General features: G+C 42.4%; 3 protein-coding genes across 5 annotated transcripts; 2 read left to right on the plus strand and 1 right to left on the minus strand.

Annotated features, from left to right (window-relative positions):
• The first annotated feature begins 73 nt into the window (after positions 1-73).
• Positions 74-9,474, plus strand: dync2i1 (dynein 2 intermediate chain 1). Of its 3 annotated transcripts, XM_084340462.1 has the most exons (23): positions 74-247; positions 485-538; positions 655-1,312; positions 1,405-1,472; positions 1,580-1,819; positions 1,913-1,978; positions 2,676-2,726; positions 3,008-3,239; positions 3,355-3,457; positions 3,589-3,718; positions 3,839-3,950; positions 4,027-4,121; positions 4,212-4,341; positions 4,462-4,634; positions 4,751-4,913; positions 5,521-5,634; positions 5,763-5,824; positions 6,752-6,803; positions 6,896-6,956; positions 7,256-7,355; positions 7,432-7,563; positions 8,595-8,818; positions 8,908-9,474. In XM_084340462.1, exons 1-23 carry the CDS (start codon positions 233-235, stop codon positions 9,077-9,079), a joined length of 3,207 nt encoding a protein of 1,068 aa, XP_084196588.1. In that variant the 5' UTR covers positions 74-232; the 3' UTR covers positions 9,080-9,474. The 3 variants fall into 3 exon arrangements, with proteins under 3 accessions (XP_084196588.1, XP_084196589.1, XP_084196590.1); XM_084340463.1 differs by lacking the exon at positions 1,913-1,978; XM_084340464.1 differs by lacking the exons at positions 1,913-1,978; positions 2,676-2,726.
• A 165-nt stretch (positions 9,475-9,639) lies between these two features.
• On the plus strand, positions 9,640-18,174 carry wdr97 (WD repeat domain 97). The gene is made up of 21 exons (XM_084340461.1): positions 9,640-9,931; positions 10,179-10,345; positions 10,434-11,002; positions 11,083-11,204; positions 11,625-12,345; positions 12,436-12,584; positions 12,660-12,890; positions 12,977-13,067; positions 13,156-13,288; positions 13,398-13,474; positions 13,555-13,606; positions 13,703-13,861; positions 14,833-14,979; positions 15,094-15,201; positions 15,287-15,505; positions 15,608-15,802; positions 15,885-16,006; positions 16,596-16,764; positions 17,110-17,282; positions 17,374-17,438; positions 17,517-18,174. Exons 2-21 carry the CDS (start codon positions 10,214-10,216, stop codon positions 17,696-17,698), a joined length of 3,816 nt encoding a protein of 1,271 aa, XP_084196587.1. The 5' UTR covers positions 9,640-9,931; positions 10,179-10,213; the 3' UTR covers positions 17,699-18,174.
• On the minus strand, positions 18,172-22,532 carry LOC311249441 (leucine-rich repeat-containing protein 14). Its single transcript, XM_084340469.1, has 3 exons — positions 21,933-22,532; positions 21,004-21,840; positions 18,172-20,033 (listed from the first exon to the last, which is right to left on the minus strand). Exons 1-3 carry the CDS (start codon positions 22,208-22,210, stop codon positions 19,466-19,468), a joined length of 1,683 nt encoding a protein of 560 aa, XP_084196595.1. The 5' UTR covers positions 22,211-22,532; the 3' UTR covers positions 18,172-19,465.
• Between the last annotated feature and the right edge of the window lie 259 nt (positions 22,533-22,791).

Genomic DNA, 22,791 nt, shown 5'->3' on the forward strand with positions numbered 1-22,791 from the left:
ATTTACCGATAAAGTCGTCCACCGTTGCCAAGGCAACTGGCTGTTGATTCCAGGGACTGCTCTGTTGCCGATTAATAAGCCTGTTGTCAGGCTGAAGTGACGCGATCTCCTTGGTTTCAACTAACTGCGCTTGCGCACTAGAGATTTAGCCATCATGGCGGCGTCATTACAAAAATATGAGCTAATTTTCGGCGATTGAGAGGCTTCAGGAATAAAAAACACAGATGAGAACATGTACAGCGACAAGGTAAGAGCTTTATCTTTTAATTTACCCTAGTCGGACTACCTGGGAACTGTGTTTTTTGGTAACTTAGATATTGTCTTGCCCGCCGTGGTTGTTATCAAACGTAAGTTACCCTAAGAAATACATGTTGTCTTGCTAACTAGCATAACTTTGAGTTGATTTCATTAAAATGTGTTTATGTTGTCTTTGAATAAACGTTGTATTGATCGTCCAGTGAACACAAAAAATATATTGATTTAGAAAGTAACCAGGGAAGACACATGGAGACCAGCTGACCTGAGAAGACACATCAGGGTAAGTTTTTGAGAGTGTAAGAAAACATTACAGAAGGAGAGGATACAAGCTGAATGTCTATCAACAGACAAAATTACATTTAAATATACATGCAAATGTATTGTCTTGTCTTTTAGGAGGAAGGACCTGGTGATGAGAGAAAGCACCGTGGTGGGGAATCCACAGAGAGACTCCGCAGAGAAGAGAAAGATTCAAGGAGAGAGAGAGACAAGCAGAAGGAAAGGGAGAGTACTAGAGAGAGGAGAGATGAAGATGAGAGAGACAGATATGCAGATCGACGAAAAGAGGGCTCACGGGACAGGAGAGGTGATAAGGAAAGGGACAGAAGAGATGATAGGGATAGAGAGAAGAGAAGGGAAAGGGAGAGGTTAGTAGACGGAAAGAGGTACGATGATGATTACAAAGAGAACAGAGACAGGAGGCGAGATAAAGATGAAAAGCACGAAAGAGAGAGGGATAAGGAAAGCCACAGATACAGGGAGAAAGAGAGGGAAAGAGGCGGAGAGAGACACCACGAAGAGGAGAGGGAAAAAAGGAGAGAAGAGCGAGACAAGGAAAGAAGGAGAGAAGAACGGGACAGAGAGCACAGGACTGAGAGGGAGAGAAGGAGACGTGAGGTGAGCGGAGAAGGAGAAAGAGATCGGATAGAAAGGCACGAAAGAGAGAAGAGAGAGCGACATCGAGAGAGAGACAGGCGCAAAGACGAAAATGAAGACAAGAGGAATGACAAAGAAAGACGAGACAGAAAGAATTTGGAACCGATGGAGGAAAGAGGTAAGGCCACAAGAATGTGTAAGCCAAGATTGCCATGTTCATAGGATTATTATTTCTATATGAGGTCAACATTCATATTAATCTCATTTCAGAGCAAAAAGAAGAACATAGAAGACATAAAGAGGAGAGAGAGAGGAGACCCAAAGAGAGAGGATATCACGTAAGCACCTCCAGTAACAGTACTTGCATTTTACATAAATTAACATTGTGTGTTAATGAAACTGTGACAGAATCCTTTGGTCCTCATCGGCTTTTGCTGTTCCCCAGGATGAAAAGCGAAAGCACGACACTGAATCCAGGGGGCATCGAGACTTAAAGGGGTCGAGCGAAGACGCCAGGCATCACCGTGGTGACAGAGAGCGAGCAGAACCTGACAAACACAAAGAGAGAAGGCACAGAGAGGAGGAGGAGGAGAAGGAGGAACAGGAAAGAAATCATCACAGAGACAGAACAAGCTCCAAGAAATCAGCATCTGATAAAAGTCATCAGCAGGAGACTAAAACTGAGGTTTGTATACACATAAGTTGCATGTTGATTCTTTTCATTTTCTACATATGATTCCTGAATTGTATGATACTTTGTGTCATTTTTGTGATCCAGGATGCAGCAAAGGTATCTGAGCAGCAGACAACTAGTGTAAAAGATGTAGGAGACACAGAGGAGCCTGTAAGATGCTTGGTTACTTTGCTGTGCATTTTGGGGGGTGCTCTGCTTTTGGTCTGGCAGTTTCTTATTCCTTATTGAATGCTGGCTTAACCTACATTTTCTTTGCTTGCATGAACGAAAGAAAGCCATATTTCTATATCTTAATTTCATAGAGTAATGAGCTGAAACTGAAATAAATAATCTTGAGCTGGTTGCAGGTGAACTGGTCTTGTGAGTCGTCTGCTGTCTGCACTGCGTGCTGTGCACTCCTCTTCTACAGTATTTTCTTCTTCACCGTAGCACTGAATCACCACACAGAGTTTTTGCACTCTTATTTAAAGGTGCAATATGTAAGAATTTTAATTGAAAACATTCAAACATGAATTAAATTATCAATAGAATGTGAAAAATAACTTTTGATTTAAAGACGTATTAGTTAGCCTACTATGTTGCAGAGATATCTACTGATGCATGCTAACCAGCTGGCCTGTTCAAAGCTCCTGCGCTAACAATGTAAACACCAACACTCCCCTGGTTGCCTGTGCTCCCTGTCTACTAGCTGGCTAACTGAGCTGGCAGTTAGCAGTTACTCTGGTGATATACTGCTTCCTAATTGTTTTGAGTCTGATATCAACAGGTGGCCAATTCTTACACATTGCACCTTTAACTATTTAAGATATTTAATACTTCATCCATTTATTGTACATCATGGCTGCAGGTTGTCAATGATGAGGATTTGGCTGACCCAGAATATGAGGATGACTTTGAGGTAATAATACAGCCTTTTACCTCACCATATACTGTGGAACCCAATCACAATTCTGCTGTTTTCTCAACATGTCTGTCTCTTTTTGTTTTCCAACATTTATCCACTCATTTTTGTGTTACCTTTGCATGCTGTAATCGATTTACACTCTAAGAAACTGGTGAGTATTCGCAGCTTTCATGAGTGCATCCATTTTTATTGTCATTAGATGCAAAGTCTGCGCTCACGGTCATTTTGTGTTAGGAATATTGCAGTAATGAGCGATGGGATTTCTCCGTTTACAGGAGTACGAGGAGGATTTCGAGGAAATGGATGAGAGCGCAAATGAAAGTGAGGATGAGAAGGAAGAACAGCGTTCAGAGGCGGGTGAGGAGATTGAGGAACTCACAGCGCAAAGGAGAAAAGAAATCGAGGCTATTCGGAGAGCGATGAATGAAGAGAACGAGAGAGTTGGTACAGCTCAGTCCAGACAAAGTGAGAGCAGAGAGGAGGAGGATGAGCCTAAATGGTCCCGAGGTACCGTTACTTATTATGTTCTATCTTCCCAAATTCTTCTAGCTAAAGCACTTGGTGTTATTTCATGTGTATGCAGAATTATAGATATAATGCATCTTTTCTGCTCTGTTAATAGGGTCTGAAAAGAACCAGAGTAGAGCCTCCCAGCGTGGAAAGTTTATCGACTTTGTGGCCGCAAAACAGCGTGAAGTGAGCAAGAAAGTTGCAACAAAACAAAAGTAGGTTTACTTCAATAACATTCATTATAAATGTATAGTTTTAATACGATTGGATGCTCATGGTGAGTCACTTTTTAAGATTTTTTAGCACAGTGTACGTGTTCTTTAATTTACCTTCAACGTGTATACAGGAAACGCAGCACAGAGCTTCTTCGCTTAATCGATCTGGATTTCTCGATGACACACTCCATTTTGGATCTGCCACCAGTTAATGAATATGAAATGTATATTAGAAACTTTGGAACTGCAAACACAAAGCAGGTCAGTGTTAAGTCATGTTGCCTCTTGTTGTTTACACCTATGCCTTTAAAAGAATTGTGAAAGAGTGAAGAAAAATATAGTCCATGTCTAAATAACGTGTGAAAATGTCGTCCTTGTCAGGCTTACGTTCAGTGTAATGAGGATAATGCAGACAGAGACATCCAGACAGAGGAGATAGAAATGTGTGAGAAGTGGACTCAGCATCCTCCGGAGCACAAAGGAGCCTGTGGAGGTAAGAAACAGCCAGGATTTTTCTGATGAAGTCAGTGTTTGCATCTGGACTTCAATAACGGTCTTTGTTTTGACAGATCCAAACCTCTCTCAGGAAGCAGGAGACAAAACCATGAACGAAGCAAACTTTGATTCCCAGCATCTTACAGCGTTTCTGCGCTCAGCCTCACAGGTTATCTTTTTAATCATACACAGACTTCCTACTGTATGAAGGTTTTTGTGCCCGAAACTAATGCCTGCTGTCTTTTGTGACTCAATCAAGGTCATGGTGGTCCTGCTGGAAGAGGATCGAGCTGAGAGTAAATCCCTGAGGAAGCTGAAGTCTCAAACAGACGCGCTGTCTTTCAGCGATGGAAGTTTACAGCTCAACACTAAGTTGCCTTTTCTTTATGGTACGCACATTATTTAATATGTTTGTTGTGGACCAGTGCAAATGTGCAAAATATGCTGTCAAAACCAGCTCATACATGGTAGCTCCTCCCACGGTTTGCAACGTTTCTGATCAATCACAGGTCGCAGTGTCAGCCTGGTGCACTTCTCGCAGGTCCAGAGGCACACCATGATGTCAGTCCACGGCCCTACGACTAAGCCCAGCGCTGTGCGTCTGGATAGCTGCACCATAATCTGCATCTGGAACATCTGGGAGCCGTCTAGACCTCAAAAAGTCCTCGTCTACGAATCAGAGGTGACATTTTCACGTTCCTTTTGCAGTTAGAGCAAAGGTAGTTGTGATAAATATCTTACTTTTACTGATAACATGCAACATGCACAGGTAAACCTTTTTTATACTCACTGCTGCAGGTCCAGTGTTGTTGCTTCAGCCCTGGAAAGGCCATATTGGTGTTTGCAGGCACCTCAGTCGGCTCTGTGGTGCTGTGGGACCTGAGGGAGCACGCCGGTAACCATTACCGCTTGAAGATAGGAGAGGATGAGTGGACTCTCCGACAGCCCACCTTCTCTACTGGTATGTTATAGATGATAGTTCCATTTTTTTGTCAATATATGGTCATGGCTGGATGAGAGGATAATAGCACAGATGTACAGTATACTTTCTTTGAGACTTTTTTCAATTTTTCATGCGCTGACTGATGCCCAGCCTCCCTCGTGTAAACTCATGAAGTATGTCTGGGCCAATGGCAGACTAGAGAAAAAAATGTCAGCCCTTGTTGGATTAAATTTTAAATTTCCTTTATGGCTTTTTTTCTTTTGAGTACACTGAAATCAATAATTACAGATAACCTATTTCCCTGAAATATACTATGTCATTGGTCATGCTAATTTCCACAACCTTACACCGAGCATGTGTTCACAGAGCCTTTTTCATCTGCCTTTATTTTAAGAGCATAAAGCCCTTTAATCTTTCACTTGGCTGTGGACTGCAATCCCAAGGAAATACATGTCAGCAGGCGCTAAATGGCAGACATCCATATTCACTGTATATATGCTGTACAGTGATTGAGTACAGCCGCTGCCCTTTCAGTCACTTAAAGTTCAGAGGCTGTTTCTTACGTAACAGTGGGGCTGATTCAGTGTGTGCTGATATCCTCTCTTTTGTCACCTTGTCAACACAGATGCGGTGATGGCTGGCTCAGGCCATTTCTCATGCGTGACATCTGTAGAAGTTGTCCCCTCTGCTGTAGCCGGGGGGCTGCAGTCAGAGGTCCCCCTTTTGGCATCTGAGGAAGGTATGGAATGGTGTAGGAGTGGTAAACCCATTGATGAGGATCATGTGTATCATTTTATAAATGTGAGATATGTTTTTGACATTCACAGTTTGTTTTACACTTAACTGCTATTCTGTTTCATAACCCAGAGTCGTCAGGATTGTCATTCCAGCTGGCTTCTCTGGACGAAAGCGGGGTTTTAAATTTCTGGGTAGGTTGGGCAACATTGTGGTGCATAAATAGTACATATTTTTATCTACAGCAGAGGTTTTCTAGCTGTGAGGCATCCCTCACCTGGGGGGGTTCAGGGAGGACGAGATGGATAGCGGCGAGGTGAAAGTGACAGGTGCATGCCTGTGTAAGACAAACAACAGGAAGTAAGTTACTGTAGTTTGGCCCGATGACTTGGCCCGTGCATCAACAGGGTCAGCAAGTGCAGCAGAAGTAACGACAACACACAACTCATTGAGGCACTTTCAAAACCATTAAAACGATCCCTCTGAGAGTTATAATTCAGTCAAATATAAACACACAGACATGATACACATTTTTCAGCTTCAGTTTGACTTACACGTCCAGGTGATCTCTTATTTCAAGTTTACATTGCAAATAAATGTATGTAAATCTGCTTATAAGTCATAGAAATAAGATGCTTCCTTATACCTCCAGAATTTGCCATCTTCACCATCAAAGACATCCATTGATAGATGTCAGTACATCCATGGATATATTGTAAAGAAGAGCTATTAATAAGTAATTTGGCATACTGTTAATGTGCCAATTTGCCATATTTTGACTAAATATCGGCAAATTGTTTTCCACTGCCTCAATGTCACCATTATGCTTTTTGTTTACATCCCTCCCAAATTATTGGAACTGTAGTTTCAAAACTTTCTGCATGATTTAAGTGTAATTAAGGCAAGAAGTAATAATAACATTAACAAAAGCCATTAATATTAATAATTTTTTTTACTAGGCTTAGAATGGCACTTTCTATTGTCATCTGTCCATTTATATTCAGATATTCGCCCTGTGTTGAAAACCTGTAGACAGGGTGACTGTGAAAACCTCTTTTCCCACACAAACAATAAAGTTATGCCATGATGGACTTCCTTGTCTTCCTCTTCGTGTCCTTTAGGTGGTGGTGGAACTCCCAAAAGCCAACGAGGCGGGCTCCCCAACAGATCTCGGTAGGGCAGTCACGTTTTAGAGCACGAACATACTCAGCTTTCTCACACATGTGGGCCCAGCTTCAGCCTCCCTCTTGTTCTCTCTGTCGCAGGTCTCAGGCCCGGGGGCAAAGTAAAGTTACTCCACAGCTCCTCCCTCCTCACCGCTGAGAGGTGAGATTGATAAATAGCTGTTGATGATCATCCGTCACTGCCAGCTCAAAATACCCCACAATGTCTTTCCCCAGTGGAACACAGCTGCTCAGTGGCGGTCATTTGATCTTGTTTGTTATGTACCGTGGGGTGTTGTTTGTGTCACCTCAACGTTTGATGGGAACATATCTGTGGTCATATATGTGCAGTGTGAATGTGATGCAGTGTCGTGTTCCGCTGTTGCACAGTTTGTTTTAGTCTGGGAATGTTGTGACCTTTCACCTCTGGTTTGGCTTTTTTCCCCCGCTCTCGGCTCTCAGGGTCTCACCACGAGATGCAGCGAAAACAGGGCCCTCACAGACTCTTCATTTAAAGTTCCTTCCAACAGACTCCAATCATTTCTTTATCGGCACCAATATGGTGAGCATAATCTTGATAACAGTTGGTTTTTTTTTTTGTCATTTTGTGACAGTGTATTAATATAATCTCTGTCTAGGGTCTGGTCAATCATGGAACGAGTCATGGTTTGAAGGCTCCACCGAAGTTTTACAGGTTTCTGGAGGCTGGAAGCCGACCTGTCGACGTCAGCTCCATCCACTTTTCTCCCTTCATTCAACACTTGTTCTTGGTGAGAGTGAGGTTTTTTGACGATAAACAAACGTTTGTTATTTTGGCACGTCATTGGCCGAACAGGCTTTAAAATGAAATATCTGCATCAACCCTAAATGAACATTTCTGCTGCTATAGCAGGCTGATAAGACGCTGCTTTAATTATGTGCACACAACACAAACCGTTGACTAAATTTTTTTTTTATTTCGCATTTTGAAAAGCATTGCATGTCTGCATCGGGGGGTCATCGTGCGAAGAGTACTACACTACAGGAGACACTTGATCACTCTGCAGTTCGTTGGGGAAAAAATACATGCATATATCAGTATTTGCATCAGCAATTGGCCAAAAAATACTGGTGTAGTAAATACTGCCAAAGATCCAGTATCTTGCATACTTAGCTGAAAGAATTAAATGCTGTGCACAAAAGCAAAGAGACTGCACTAATTTTTCAGGCTGATTTGATTATGATCCATTCCAAAGATTGTAATTATTTGAGTTTGAGTTAAAGGAACAGTTTGTAAGATATGGCCAGCATTGTAGTGCAACATTATCAACAGAGTGTGAAGATCAACAGAGTTGATGTTATGTCAAAGATGTCTACTGAAGTTAGCATGCTAACCAGCTAGCGGCCCGGGCCTTCTAGAAATACCACTTTGTACCAGCAAGAGGCAGTAGTCTGATAACCCCCGTAGTTTCAGCTGGCACATATATGTTACATGTTAGTGTAATAAATGAACAAAATAAACAAAATATGCCAAATCATGTTGAGCTGAGCCTTGTTGCCCCTGATGACTCCCCCTGTGATTAGAATGTTTTGGGAGCTACCTATGAATTTTGGCCATATTCTACAATTTATACCTTTAACTTTGCTTAACTATTGCAATTTCAGCAAATACCAACACAATAAACGTGCCTCATAGTGCAAACAGGACAAACAGCATCATATAAATAAAAACATATTGAAGTACCATAAACATAAAAGAGAAGCTGAAATAGTAATGTACTATATATTATGCCTTGTAATCTTTTTTGTGTCTTCATTCCAGGTGGGTTGTGGGGACGGCAGCATCAGGCTGCATGCAGTCAGCCATGAGCAGCCTGTTGCAGAGTGGAAGAACAGTACAGCTGGTGAACCAGTGGTCTCACTGCAGTGGGCCCAAACCAGACCATCAGTCTTCTGTGTGCTCGATGGAGCCTCTAACCTCCACATATGGGACCTGCTGAAAAACGACACTGAGCCTGTTGTCACCGAGAGGATAAATTCTGACAGGTAACACCAGCCAGACATGATGGATGATTTAGAGGTATTTTTGTTTTGTTGCATTGATATGCGGTGTACATGTTCTGCTCTCTTCTCAGGTTGACAGCCATGGTGGTGTTTGGAGACTCAGGACAACAGAATACATATTCAGGATTAGCACTGGCTCATGAGTCAGGAACAATAGAAATGCACTATTTCACAAGAAGTTTCACCGCACCTATTCCTGAAGAAGAGGAGAAGTTGGAGAGAATGATGACCGAAGCCTTCTGAAACAATGCATCTTCTGTGGCTACATATAGACTGATGTTTGTGTTTAGATCAGAAGATTTGCTGTATTTTTTGACTCCAGTAGAGCATGAAGATCAATTTATAAATCTTTTTTTTTTTTTTTCAAAGTCCTGTTGTAGTGTGTTTTTTCTCTTAAGTTGATGACACGTGTCTAGAGAGATATTATATTGGCTTAAGAAGATTGTGACTAAATACCAAAGATCCTCCATAGAGCCACAATTTGTTTAATGTCCTCCATAAATACATTATAAGAAACATCATGTAAATGTCCGTTGATGTAAATATTTATACTGTTTGATACTTATACTGTTGTTTGTAAAATATTTGTATGGTATTAACAACTTTAATTTTTATACAATAAACTGAGTATATCTGTAGCTAAATGTTATGTTATGTTATTCTAATGGTGAAATAATGAATGTTTTATTAATTAATTTGCCTAAAAGTATACAAAATGTAATACACTGTGTCTTGAAGACATTGTGTTGCTGTGATATCAGCTGTGCGACCTGCAGCCATGGATGTAGCCGAGCAACCGGTTGCCTAGCAACACAGCCTGAGCTCTTTGACGTCGGGTCCTGCGAAAACAAACTTTTAGCTAACTCGCGCTAGCTTTGTTAATTGTTTTAGCTAAATACACTTAAACTCATATGGATTAAAGACATACTGCCGTATCCGGGCTATATAAATACTGTGTGGAAGAAGGTAAAAAGAAAGTTTGACCTAGTTTAGCCACCTTTTAGGCTGATATCAAACGTTATAAATCTTCAACATTACAGAAGAGCTACAGGGATGAAAGCTAAGCTAACCTTCATCTCAAAGAGCAGCTTAAAGGTGAGTTGTGTTTGTTCATTGTTCAGTTGTATTATGTCGACTTGAGTTAAAACATGTTTTTTGTTTTGTTTTTTACACTTTTTAATTAATCTAACTAATGGAGGACTGAAACTGCCCCAAAGCACATAGAAATCAAGAAAAAGTGAAGAAATTACTCATTAAATAGGCTACATTAATATGCCTAAAATAATATTGAAAATAAATGTAATACATTGATATTCAAGTTTTTAATTTGTCCCCCCAAAAGGTCAGTGAATGAGTCCACTGTAGAAAGCGGTGAAGATGGTGGCCCCAGGTGAGGAGACAGGACCAACAACAGTTGTCCTGCCCACCCTGACGCTGCTGTCTGGGAGTGGGACAAATGGGCGGACACTTGGAAGGCAGAATTTGGACTTGAAGCAAGCTACGGCCAAGGTAGACCATGTCGACATGATGCTTAATTGCTTGGATCAATTTCAGAGTTTCCAAACACCTTCTACGCTTTCTCTGTGTCTGACTCTAGGTAAAGACAAAGCAGCATGTATTCACTCATGGCCTCCATCACCTGCATCACCTTTCTTGTGACAGCCCTGTGCATTTCATGATGTATTCTGATGCTGCTGCAGCCTTCATTAGCCTCCATTCAGACAACACAGCTTGCCTTTACAACGCTAATGGCCAGAAGCTAACTTCCATACCACACCTCCCCTTCATGGGCCTGACTGCCACAAAGATCTCTGGCTGGCTGGTAGGTTGGGGCCCAGGGCCTGTCTTCACACTTCTGGACAGTGATTTACACCTTCTGGATGCTGCTCACGATGGCCTGGACATCCGTGTATGTCAGGCTGCAGAACATCCAACAGAGTTGGTGACTGCAGGTGTGGGGAACGTTTGTGTGTGGTCGGTGATGCTCATGAGGTGTAAGGTGAAGATACAGGAGGGGCTGCAGCACAGCACATTCACTCACATGGCATTGGCTCCTCCGCGATCTGACAGGCCCCACAGAGCTTTCGTCGTGTGCGGGCGGGTTGTGACAGTAGTCGACCTCAGTGCCGGGAAGGTTTTGGAGCACAAGAGGGATCTCTGCTCACGGTGTGTATGGAAGCATGTGATGTGATTGCTAGAGTCTTTGATTTTTTTTCTCAAAAGCATTAACAAGCTTTGTTTTACAGAGATATCACCGCGATGGTGTTCTGCTCTCAACAGGACTGTTTGATCATTGCAACTGATGATCTGTCCATCAGAATATGGGGTCCAGATTGGGGATTGCGGGTGACTTTTGTTGGACATAATGGTAAAGTCCAAATGTTTTTCCGCACTCTTTTTGTCCTTCTTTATGATTGTACTTAATTTTGTAATGTTCTGTTTACAGCAACAACGATTAGTTGATTAAAAGAAAATGAAATGCCAGCTATTTTGATAATTGATTTATCGTTTCAGTCATTTTTCAAGCAAAATTGACAAACGTGCTGGTTCCATCTTCTTAAGCTGTAAAACACGGACACATTTTAAGTCCTGGCTGACAAAACTGAGCTGTACGGCAGAGAGTCTAAGCACATCATCTTGATTAATTAGCTCTTTTCTGTGTTGTCATTAGGGGTTATGTATTTAGAGTGTAATTAACAGTGTGCCTGGGTTTTCCAAATAAGAGGCTTATTCTCTCTCCTTAATTATTTTTGCAGTCTTAGCCTTAGTTCTGTCTCTTTGTGTCTAGGTGTGGTGAACTCACTCTTCTACTGCCCTCCATTAAGCATGCTGTTCTCAGCCTCTGCTGATTTTACGATCCGTTGCTGGAACGTCGAAGAAGGTGATGTGGTCGAGTGCATCCACACAGAGCAGAAACACCCTCCATTGTGTATTGGAGGCAACAGAATGGGAGACACTTTCTTCTCCTTCTCTCACCAGGGAGTTGACTTCTGGACCATCAGAGCCTTATACACCCTCCTCTGTGAACTCAAAGGGGAAAAAGGAGCCCCGCTGAGACAAATCTTAGTTTCCCCCTTCCCTGCTCCTTACCCTAAACGAGTTCTCTGCGTCAGCGGGGAAAGCAATATCACACTTGTGGCTGCAGAAACAGGAACAGTGTTGACCTACTTCAAGGCAAAGCAGAGGATTTTGTGTGCTGACTACTGCCTGCAAAAAGAGATTCTGCTGGCTCTGACTGAGACAGGTACAGTGCTCCAAGCCAACACGCTCACTAATCCAATCACTTTGATGCAAAAGTGGGAGGGGAGAGGCCAGGGGCCCTGGCAGCGGAGGGACAATGTGACAGAGAATGATGCCCAGAATCTGCCCATCCCTGGCCAGGCATGCTGCTTGGTACTATACAGTTACCTGGCTGAAACACAGGCAGCTTTAGAGGAGTGGAGGAGTTTGCAGGAGAGACGAGGATGCATTCACAGGAATAAAGCGGCTTTAGACGATGGCAAGAATAAGTGAGCAATCCTTCTACTTTTAGTAAATATAATATGTGTAAAAATATCTTTATTTCAGCAAATGTGATTGTACTTTTGTTCTTGAGGCAGGTTTTTAATCATTCTCGGCCAAAGTGGAGGCTGTGTGAGTGTTGTGAAGATGGATGATGGGAAGGTCTTATACCGTACTGCAGCACACCATGGCCAGAGAGTCACCACAGTACAGGTGTACCCTGAGAACAGCTACCTGCTCTCCACAGGTATTTCCGAATATAACTTTATTGCCTTTGAATTCTTGTCAGTGTTGCGTAACAGCTTTACCCCAATTCCCTCAGGTGAGGACATGAACGTGGTGGTGTGGAGGGTGAACCCTTATGTCCAAGACTGTCTCAGCCAGCAGCTGAGCCTGCACTGTGGCCAACCTCTAGTCCACCTGGCAGCGCTGGGGCCCCAGCTGGCCCTGACGTTTCAAGAGCGCAACAGTGGCACCTACAACCTGACGCACTTTAACATACTCAACCACAGCAGTCGTCCAACCAAGGAAGGACATTTAGACCCATTCACAGGTCATAAAACAGTAATAAAAAAAGATGAGTCCATTGTTTGTTCTATTGTTTGTATGTGTGTGAGTGACTGGCCTCTTATCTTGCAGGATTGTGTGTGTGTCCTGATCTGGAAATATTTGTCACCAGCAGCCTAGATGGGACAGTGTGTGTCTGGAATGAGGAGAGTCAACTTCTTGCGTAGGAGCTCATTAAAATACAAAAATCGTACAGTATTTAAGTATTAAATGTTAGTTCATTTATTTTTATGTGTCTGTGACTCTGCCAGGACCTTGCAGCTGAATGCAGTGCCCGAGTGTCTGACTTACGGTGGGTTTGGAGGGGAGCTGTTTCTTGGCATCAGAGGAGGTCTGTACAGAATGAATTGTGCAAAGTTCCTGCCACACATCTACCAACAAATGGTAACTGCTTAACTCTACTCTACTGATGGACATGTGGAGAATTGTTAAGATGTTTAAACAAACGTTGCAAAATATAATCAAAATGTTTCTTTAATTGTTCTGTTTCCAGCTTCTTTACACTTGTTGTGCTGAGCCTGTCCCCGACGTGCCTATTGTTGAGAATACAAAAAAGAGAAGCAAAAGAAAGTAAGATATATTAATATTATATACAAATATTAACTTAAAACAATGACCGAATAAGCTGTGAGCAATATTGGTGCAAACAGGAATGCAAGTCCAGACAAAGATGAGGGAGAGGAAGACATGTGGAGACAGAAGGTATGTGGATTAATAGATTTTAAGACATGTCACTGACACTATGAAAAATGTGTGCAAACACCTTGGTGACAATCTTTTCCGTCTGTCTTGGTCCAGGAGTATGAAAGCTTAGTGACCTCGAACAAGGACCTAGCTGCACTCCTCGAAGGCTCAGTGAAATGCAAAAAAGGGAAGCCTCCCAGTACAAAGGAAACCAAGAAAGAGGCTTTTGATCGCTACATGAAGATGATATATAGGCTCCCGCCCAGGATTGAGGTTTCTTTATTTTCCTTCCTTCACTTTACCTGCATTCAATACTTCATGACCAACTTTTCATTTAATACACTGTGACAGTCTGAAGCTAGCTCCTTTGTGCATCAGCTTAAAGGATAAGTTCACCCAAAAGTGACAATTCAGTCACGGACTTCTCACCCTCATTCTGATGGAAAGTCAGTTGAAGTTTTATGTTCCTCAAAACATTTCTGGAACTTCACAGTAAAACTGCATTGCAGTATTCTCCTAAACAACTGAAGTAGATGAGGACTTGTTTTAAAACGTAAAAAAACAACTGACATAAAAATGAGTCCATATAACTCGTCTGGCTTAATCCAAGTCTCTGGAAGTCCTGAGATTCAGAATTGATTTGAGAAGACGTCATTTACACCCTTTTTAAAGCCAAAATCATCACTGTAGCTGCCAAGCTGAAACCATTAGCCCACAGCCCGACTGAAGTGGGTGCACAAACTCGACCGTATGTTGAGGGTGTAAATTACGTCTTTTCAAGTCAATTTCGGATCTCAGGGCTTCTTGAAACTTGAATTACGCTGGACAAGCTGTATGGTGCTTAATGTATTTTGATTTTAATGCTTTCTTTCATTCATTTTTTTGTTTTTTTACGTTTTAAAACAAGTCTCCATCTGTTGATGGGAATGCTGCAGTGCTGTTTTGTTGTGAATCTTCAGAAATGTTTTGTGGACTTCAAACCTTCACCTCACTTTCCATCAGCATTGAGGTGAACAGACAATGACTGAATTTTCATTTTTGGGTGAACTTATCCTTTATAGGTTTAATATGACACTAATTTCTGTGTATGAAGATGAAACAAATCTACCTACAAGCTTCTTCAAACAAATGTGGTAATGTTTTTGCCTCAGCTATTACAAATCAGCCATTTTGTGACAATGTTTTGCACATTTTTGTTATGCAGAGTGAAGTATATCAGTAATAGCATAATGCTGTGTTTTCAGATTGATTTGGGGGAGACGTTTGACCCAAATAAACTTCCAATTTATCCTGAACCATGTGACGACAAGCCCTGTAACGTCCCTGAGTTAAAAGAGGAAGTCTGCCCTGAACCTAAATTAAACATTCCTGTGATTGTGGAGAAAAAGACGGTAAAGACTGTTAGCATGATGAGCACAACCGTCATTCTGGACTTACACACAAAATGTACAGTAATATGTATGCATGTCTCGAAGCAAAGTTGTTGTCCGTTTCTTTATGTGCAGGAGGAAAAGGCTCCAGCAAAAATCTCTAAACCAAAGACCCTGATGAAAGTCAAGCCAAGGCCTGTTGTCATACCCAAAAAACCCGTCATCGTAGAGAGGGATGAAGAGGTAAGGGCATTTTTGTCTTCATTTGAAACAGCAGCTCTCATTTTGTGTATTTGCTGTATGTGCATATTTGCTCTTGCCCTTGTAGCCTCCAGAGATAATTTCTCCAATGGAGCAACCCAAACCCAGAACTCCAACTCCAGCTCCTACTCCAACTCCTACTCCTACTCCGACTTCTACTCCACATCCTCGCCTTCCGAGGACCCCAACACCGCTTCCACGACGGGAACCCAGCCCCGAGGTGCTGATGTTCCTCAAACAGTTTGCAGAAGCAGCCTGGTTTAAAGACCTGTATCCTGATACAAAGGTAGCCTATGCCATTCATACGGAAATACTGTATATATCTGAGGTTTAACCAGGAAATTATATGAAAAGTCCAAGTTGAGATCCTCTGTCTCTGTGTATGCAGTGCATCCCGAGCTCCCTGTCTCCAGAGGACTTCTCCTTGCAGCTGCTGGGCTGTCTCGACACCTGCAGCGCTCCATCTAAGATGAAGATCCTTGCTGCGCTGCAGGCGCTGCACAGCCAGGGACTCTTACAGAACACAGACAAACTTTACCAAGGCCTCGTTGACTTGCTACCCAAGTTTGTGGGACCTCACATGGTACTGTGTGCGCAGCATCAAGAATGTCACTGTGCATTTTAAGAGGTAGATGTGTCAAACTGTTATTTCCTGTGTGTTTCAGTCACCTGTGGAGCGGACCGTGCTCGTTGAGATGTTAAATCTGTTGATGAGTCTTAAACCTGCCAGCTGTGACCTTGTGAAAAAGCTTCTCGCTCTTCTGACTTTTAAAAAACTGGGTCTCCGGTGAGTCCATCAATGTTGAAATAACAATTAATGACAACACAGGCCTATTAAGTGGCTGTAATCGATATTTTTAGAATAATAATAATGTATGAATTTAAAGTGGTATCAAATAATCTACAGAGCCTTAGCTCGTTTCTTTAGCTATCCTACTGTTTCAATTCACTCTTATCGCTCCTGTAGCTCAATTTTTGGCCTCAGCAGGCAGCTGTTTTAAGTGAAAAATCTGTAAAACCCCATTTTTAACCACCCGCTGAGCCCAAAACAGCAGACAGACACAATTAGAGACAAGGTGGTGAACAGAGTGGAAGATTTAGCAGCTACATTGCCAGATAACTCCCTGAGGAGTTGGGAGGGACCAAAAACAGAACTAAAGGAGAGTGAATATTGGTTGATATCCATCAACTAAACAAATAATGAGATATAATGTTGCCTCATATCTGCTGGATGTGTGAATAAGCAGCTGTTTGCTACCATGTTCAACATAAAAACTTTTCACTGCCCCAGAGTGGCCAATAAAGAAATACAAATTGCATGTGAAAGAAATTTAAACTTTATGAAAGTTTGTAATGTCTTGTTGTTCTGTCAATAGTGAAACAGTGCTGCACATGCTGACTACATTAGGGGTAAATGAGGCTGAGCAGTGGTTGTGGCCGGAGCTGGAGAGCTGGGACCCGGAGCTGCAGGACACCTCTGACATCTGGAAGAGCCTCCATGACAGAGCAGATCGTTGGCTGGAGTTATGGATCTCCAAATACAAAGTGACAAAGACATTTAAATCTTACTCTCTCTTACCAGCTTTAACTTTTGTCTACGTCTGGAAAAAATTGGAACATCTTTCGCAATCATTATCACCATTACCATCCACTAGAGTATTTTTGAGTGTGACAAAAGGACAGAACAGGTGTTTGAAAACTGAGAGGCACTCCTTCTGTGAATCAGCTCTCCACCACTTCTGATGTCCTTTACTGTGACCTTAACTCCTCTAAATAGGAGGACATGAGAGCTTGTCACAGTGTTGTTCACAGGCATGTTGTCGCGGCTGGTTTTGGCTTGCCACTGGAAGTGATTAACTGCTCTCCCTCTCTCTCTTTCCACACCACCAGGAACATGACAGGTATCTGTACCTCAGGGGCACGGCAAAGTGGAAACCGCCAAGCTTCAGCATGGTGGATGTGCTGAATTATTTCTGCTCTGTCCGGAAAGACGAGTACAGAAAGGCCCGATGTGTTGTACCTGCTGACCACAAAAACACTGTGGTTTTGCCCCCATATGACTGGTATGTGAAAGTCATACATCTACGTACAGTAGATTGTCCTGCAAAAGAGTCTACTACAGTTTTAATCTAATCCAACCTTCTATTTTTGTAGTAGTTCTCAACCAATCCTTCGTCTAGGAGAGACTTACACCATGGGCAGGATGTCCAGGCCACCAGGTAAGATTTAAATTTACTGAGACTTATGATTGTGGAAATCTACCGGTTTATAACATCTGATGTATTCTTGTCATGCAGGTTCAACTCTGCCTCCCATGAGAAACCGCCCCTTCCTCACACACTTTCCCCGTTTCATCTCTTTGCCTATATCTCGGGTCACTCTTCTCCCCTTCCACGTCTACTCAGACGAGGACTGGGTGAGGGTCTCAACCCGCCGCTACTTCTTTCTACACCAGTCATACGTAGACTACTACAGATGATGCCTCTTTCTAAAGTCTGTGACACTTCCATTAAAGAGGTATTTCATCACTGGAAAGATAGTTTATTTGATTTGTTTATTTTGAATCCCCATTAGAGATTGCTGCAGTAACAGCTATTCTTCCAAGAGACAGGAAAAGATAAGACATTCAAACATGACATTAACATAAAATTAAAAGGGCACAAGCTGTATGCACTCTAGAGGGCACTTCACCACGTTTTGTCCACTGGAAGGGCATCCTAGAGAACACTTGCCCCCCCAGAGTCCAGTAGTGTTATGGACAATTTACAATATAATCAAAACAAACAGTAGATGATTAAAGCAAATAAGACGGTTAGTCTTCGGTTGGTCTTTTCATAAAACAGGGATGTGTATGGAGTCGGAAGTATTTTTTAAATTGGTGCTTCATGACCAGAGAGAACAGACAAAAAAGGCTGTGATTTTTTTTTTTGACAATTAAATTACCCTTGAAACGTTGCTTTAGTACTGATTTATTGTGTGACAGTATGTAAATGCATTCATGTGGTACAAGGCTGATTTGGTACAGTCTTTTCCTGATAATGTTGATTGTTTTTGATTCAATATACAAACTGAGTTAATAATTAAAAAAAACAGTAAACCTGAACATTTTAAAACAGATATCCAAGAAACACAGTATAACAAATATGTAAAGCAGAACAGCACAATGTAAATTACTTGGTAAATAAAGCAGAAGAACAACATTCAGCTCATTGGTCTGCATATTTAAAAAATGTAACGTATTCACTTGTTATTTAGGGAAAACTATGCAAACTTAGCAAACACACATTACAAAAGAAACCACAGTCATACTTGCAGTTAGTTTTGGTTGTTGAATTGTAGTATGTACATAATATGCTGTATGTGAATGTGTGTCTTGTGTAAAGACAGTACTGGTGACATTTGTAAAAGGCACGAGGGCTGTGATCTTCAATCAGAGCGACATTCATCTTTTACAAAGAATGATTTTGGTACAAAACCAGCACTGACGCATGTGCAACAATTGAATTTATACAGCGAACAGGTGAACTTAATAAAGTAGTAAAGCACCATTGTGTTGATGAATGGCTGTTTAGAGCTGCTGCAACTAAAGATTATTTTCATTTTTGACTAATCTGCATATTTTCTCTATTAAACTATTAGATCAATGTCAGAAAATGATGAATAATGTCAACTGGACGACGTCCTCAAATGTCTTGTTTTGTTCACGACCCAAAGACATTCAGAATACCGTCATAGAGGAGTAAAGAAACCAGAACATATTCACAAATAAGAAGCTGGAATCAGATAATTTTTTCACTTATAACTCAAACTGATAAATTGATTATCAAAGTAGTTGCAGATTCATTTGATAGTTGACAATAATCGATTAATTGCAGCTCTCTTACTGTCTCCTCCAAAATCTTACATTTTTAAAGACGTGTCATTTTCTGATCCTTTTCCTGATGACAAACCAGTTGCTTTAAAGACAATGACCTCCCCCTGACCCAACTTTGTGTAACTACTCCTATCATTCAATTTTGAAAGGAGATTGAAAAAAGAAGATTGATTTGCCTCGATGGAGGTCTGCATCGTATTGAGTGTCTTGCCACTTTGATCCAGTTATCTGTATTTAAAGAAAGCATTACAGAATAATGAATCCTTTATATGAGACCGGTGGTGATAAAGGTGACAATGCTGACAATTTGATTGTCAGGTGTATCTACATTGCTCTGGCGTGTCGGTAAGCGAACTAAAAAGCACCTCTGCTCTAGTCCACCAGGTCTTTATCATAATTCAGCAGGTCGCATGTCAGAAAGAGGTCAGAGCGTCCGCCGTCTATCAGCACCCTGTTGAGCTGGCTGCTGGTCGTGTTGATGTCCGTGGCTTCATCTAGCGGCCAGTCTAACAGCTGAGCACTGGAGGGCAGGTCAGGAAGGCCAGGCTGGTAGTCTTCCAGGGGGTTTGGGTACAGTAAGTGACGGAGGGAGGGCATTCTCACAGCCATCCTCACCAGGTCCATGAGGCCAGCCACGGAGAGAGGGTTCAGGGCCAAAGCCAAGCTCTTGAGTGCCCAGCAGCCTCCCAACGAGGGCAGCAAGAGTCCCAGCAGGCGATCTGTGAGGCCGCAGCCGCTCAGAGAGAGGTGCTGCAGGCTGCTGGAAGCCTGGGAGAGGAGGCGGCGAATGGAGGGGAGGGTGTTTTCATCCAGATGGTTCTCGCTTAGATCCAGCTGCTGCAGCGTGGAGGCGTGATGGCTGCAGGACAGATAGGCGAGGTCAGCGGGGCTCAGGCTCAAATATGGCAGCTCCAGTATCTCTAGAGGCTGAGGCAGTGAGCTGTGACAAGAGAAGGAAGGACACAACATTTAAATATTCATTATAGAGGCTTAATAGTTTGTGTTTATATCTCTAATCTCATAATCCTAAATAAAAACTTAACTTTACGCATCAATATTTTTTTTATTTTCGAAGTGAGCTCGATTTTTCTGAGTTTTTGCACTACGAATAAAGGCGTCAACAGATCATGTTATTAACGGTCGTCACGTCACAACTCGTGGCAAAGGTGGACCTGCTGATTGTTTGTGTTTGTCATCACTCTGTGTTTTATGGCAAAGGACACATTTTCTCCCTGTAATGACAGACTGCTACATATGTGGAATTTGCTGATGGGGAACTGAAGCTGTCATATCCATCCAAATCCAGTGAGAGATTAGGGCTGTGATTTATTATTTTCATCATGGATTAAACTGATGATTATTTTGTCAACAGATTAGTTGTTTACGAATAAATACGGTACATATCTATAAAATGTCTGGAAACAGTGAAACATAACATTAAAATTGCAATTTAAACTCAAAGATATTCACTGTACTATCAAAAAAAACCATTAAAAAACTACATCCTATACTTTAAAGGATGTGATCATTATTTTCTTCTTCAACAACTAACAACTAATCGAATATTAAAATAGTTGCAGATTGATTTTTTGATCAACCAAAATTTTTTTTTTAATTTTTTATCAAACATCAGAAAAACATATATTTTAATTTACTTTTACACTTCCCAATTAAAATAAGATATTAATGTGAATCAGTGCACTGGATAGCAGAAAAATAACAACTCAGTTAATTGTTTCACCTCCATTAGAGATCAACTAAATCTGAGGTTGGACAAATACAAGTAAGTTTGTAGCCTAAGAGTTTATCAAATATGACAGATACTATTTCAGAAGATATTTTTCATAACATAGAAATCAGCAGAAAAATGTAATATTGAGCCATCATGCATAAGAGGGATCAGGTCATACCTGAGCAGCACACGGAGCTGTCCAGGCAGGCGCAGAGCGGTGAGGCTGAGCCGTCGCAGCTCTTGTAGCTTTGTCAGACCCTGAGACAAGTCCCTCAGGGCCTCCTCCTGTCCAGGGTGATCTCTGCGAAAGTCCAAGTTACAGTAGTGCAGGCGAAGAGAGGTCAGAGCTGGGAAGGTGGAGAGCAGAGGCAGCAGCTCAGCCAACCCAGCCACCCCGAGGCTGCTGTAGCGGACATCGATGCCCAGAAGCCCCTGGCGAGGCAGGAGGTCCAGCAGGGTCCTGATACTGGACACTGAAATCTCCTCCACGCGCAGATATCTGCACTGAAGCTTGAGGGGTCCTGATGTGCTCAGAGCCACACGAACACGCTCCCAGGAGCGAGCATTCACAAACAGATCAGCTCTCACATGAACCAACACATCACTGTTTACATTTTCTGTCTCCTTTCTGCTCCCTCCTAAACCTGTCACTGCACTCTCTCTTTTCCTCTCCATCTCCATCCTCCTCCTCACTCCTTGAATCACCTCCTCTTCGCTCAGAATCCCACATGATTTCCCCCTCAGCTCCTTATTATCTGTGCTCTCCTCATCCCCATTTGGTTCCTTTCCCCTCTTCCACTGTCCCCTCTCTCTTTTCACATCCTTCTCTCTCTCCAGAGCTGAGAACCTCTTCCTCTCCCGCTCTCCTTCTCTCCTAAGTGCCCTCTGAGCTCCAGCTCTGGCCTGGACAGCCATGGTGCAGAGAGCTACAGTGAGAGACCAGCCTCCCATGGGGTCTCCCATCCCTCCTTCATCTCCTTGCATCCCACAGAGGTCCAGCACTTGCAGGGCATATCTACAAAAGAGCAATGAGAAGGAAGGACGCTTTTAAAACAAGATTACAGATCATGATCCAAACACAAGTAAGAGTATTCAACTACTTCTTACCTTTGGTCCGACAGTCCTCTGACAATTGCAAGTAACAGAGCCTGGATACAGAGTCGATTTGGCGCAGTTTGTCCTTGTTTCCTCCTTCCGCCGACACGCAGCGTGCGTTCAGGCCACCTCTGCACCAGCTCGCCCACAGCCAGCGGTCTGCAGCCGGTGAAGGCGGCCTCCAGCAGCGGTCTGTACAGCTCTCTGGGCACCCACCTGAGCCAGCAGGGTGAGGCGCTGTGGTCACTCACCACCTCCCTGGCGCAAATGCTCACCAACGAAAGCACCATTTCGAAAAAGCACGTGGATTTTTTAGCCTAAAAACAATTAAAATGCCTTAATAATATCGCGTCTTTGCAAAAGAAAGAAAGAGGCTATACACGTCTGAGAGTTGAATAGCTAGCTAGCTGAAACTAGCTCCGCCGCTAAGATTAACTTTATGACAGAAACTTGACGCGGTCTTGTAAATCCCCAAAAAAGATTTTTAAACATCATCTGATATGGATTAATATCAGCAATAACGTATGCAGCGACGACTGGAAACCTTTGGCAGGAGGAGTATTAAACGCTGGCGGATCATGTTAGCTAGCTGCACCGACTCTGACTGAGGAAGCTGTTGCTGGAGGAGTGTTTACATTTTACACTGACGCAGGCCAGTGACGTGTCACGTAACGCCCTTACGTACGTACGTCATCAGTGCAGAACCTCATTCAGCCTTTTGCACCTGTTCTTGTGTTTTTATGCCTTTTATTCATGATTTTATGAAGTTATTCAGCATAAAAGCTTTATTTTATTTTATTTTTCCATCATCTTGTAGAGTTTAATGAATAGTTTGTTCATTTCAGGCTTTAACAGGTTTTATGTGCCTCCA

Source organism: Pagrus pagrus (genome assembly GCF_965226575.1).
Source record: "Pagrus pagrus genome assembly, chromosome: 20".
NCBI lineage: Eukaryota > Metazoa > Chordata > Actinopteri > Spariformes > Sparidae > Pagrus > Pagrus pagrus.

Bases quoted from the DNA above. Each gene is read 5' to 3' on its own strand.
- dync2i1 (XM_084340462.1), top strand. The intron at 539-654 runs GTAAGTTTTTGA...CTTGTCTTTTAG, and splicing joins ACCTGAGAAGACACATCAGG to GAGGAAGGACCTGGTGATGA. The intron at 7,356-7,431 runs GTGAGCATAATC...ATCTCTGTCTAG, and splicing joins TCTTTATCGGCACCAATATG to GGTCTGGTCAATCATGGAAC.
- wdr97 (XM_084340461.1), top strand. From the start codon at position 10,214: ATGGTGGCCCCAGGTGAGGAGACAGGACCAACAACAGTTGTCCTGCCC. The intron at 12,346-12,435 runs GTGAGCAATCCT...TTCTTGAGGCAG, and splicing joins TTAGACGATGGCAAGAATAA to GTTTTTAATCATTCTCGGCC. The intron at 17,283-17,373 runs GTATGTGAAAGT...CTATTTTTGTAG, and splicing joins GTTTTGCCCCCATATGACTG to TAGTTCTCAACCAATCCTTC.
- LOC311249441 (XM_084340469.1), bottom strand. From the start codon at position 22,210: ATGGTGCTTTCGTTGGTGAGCATTTGCGCCAGGGAGGTGGTGAGTGAC. The intron at 21,841-21,932 runs GTAAGAAGTAGT...GCTCTTTTGTAG, and splicing joins AGAGGACTGTCGGACCAAAG to ATATGCCCTGCAAGTGCTGG. The intron at 20,034-21,003 runs GTATGACCTGAT...CTCTTGTCACAG, and splicing joins CAGCTCCGTGTGCTGCTCAG to CTCACTGCCTCAGCCTCTAG.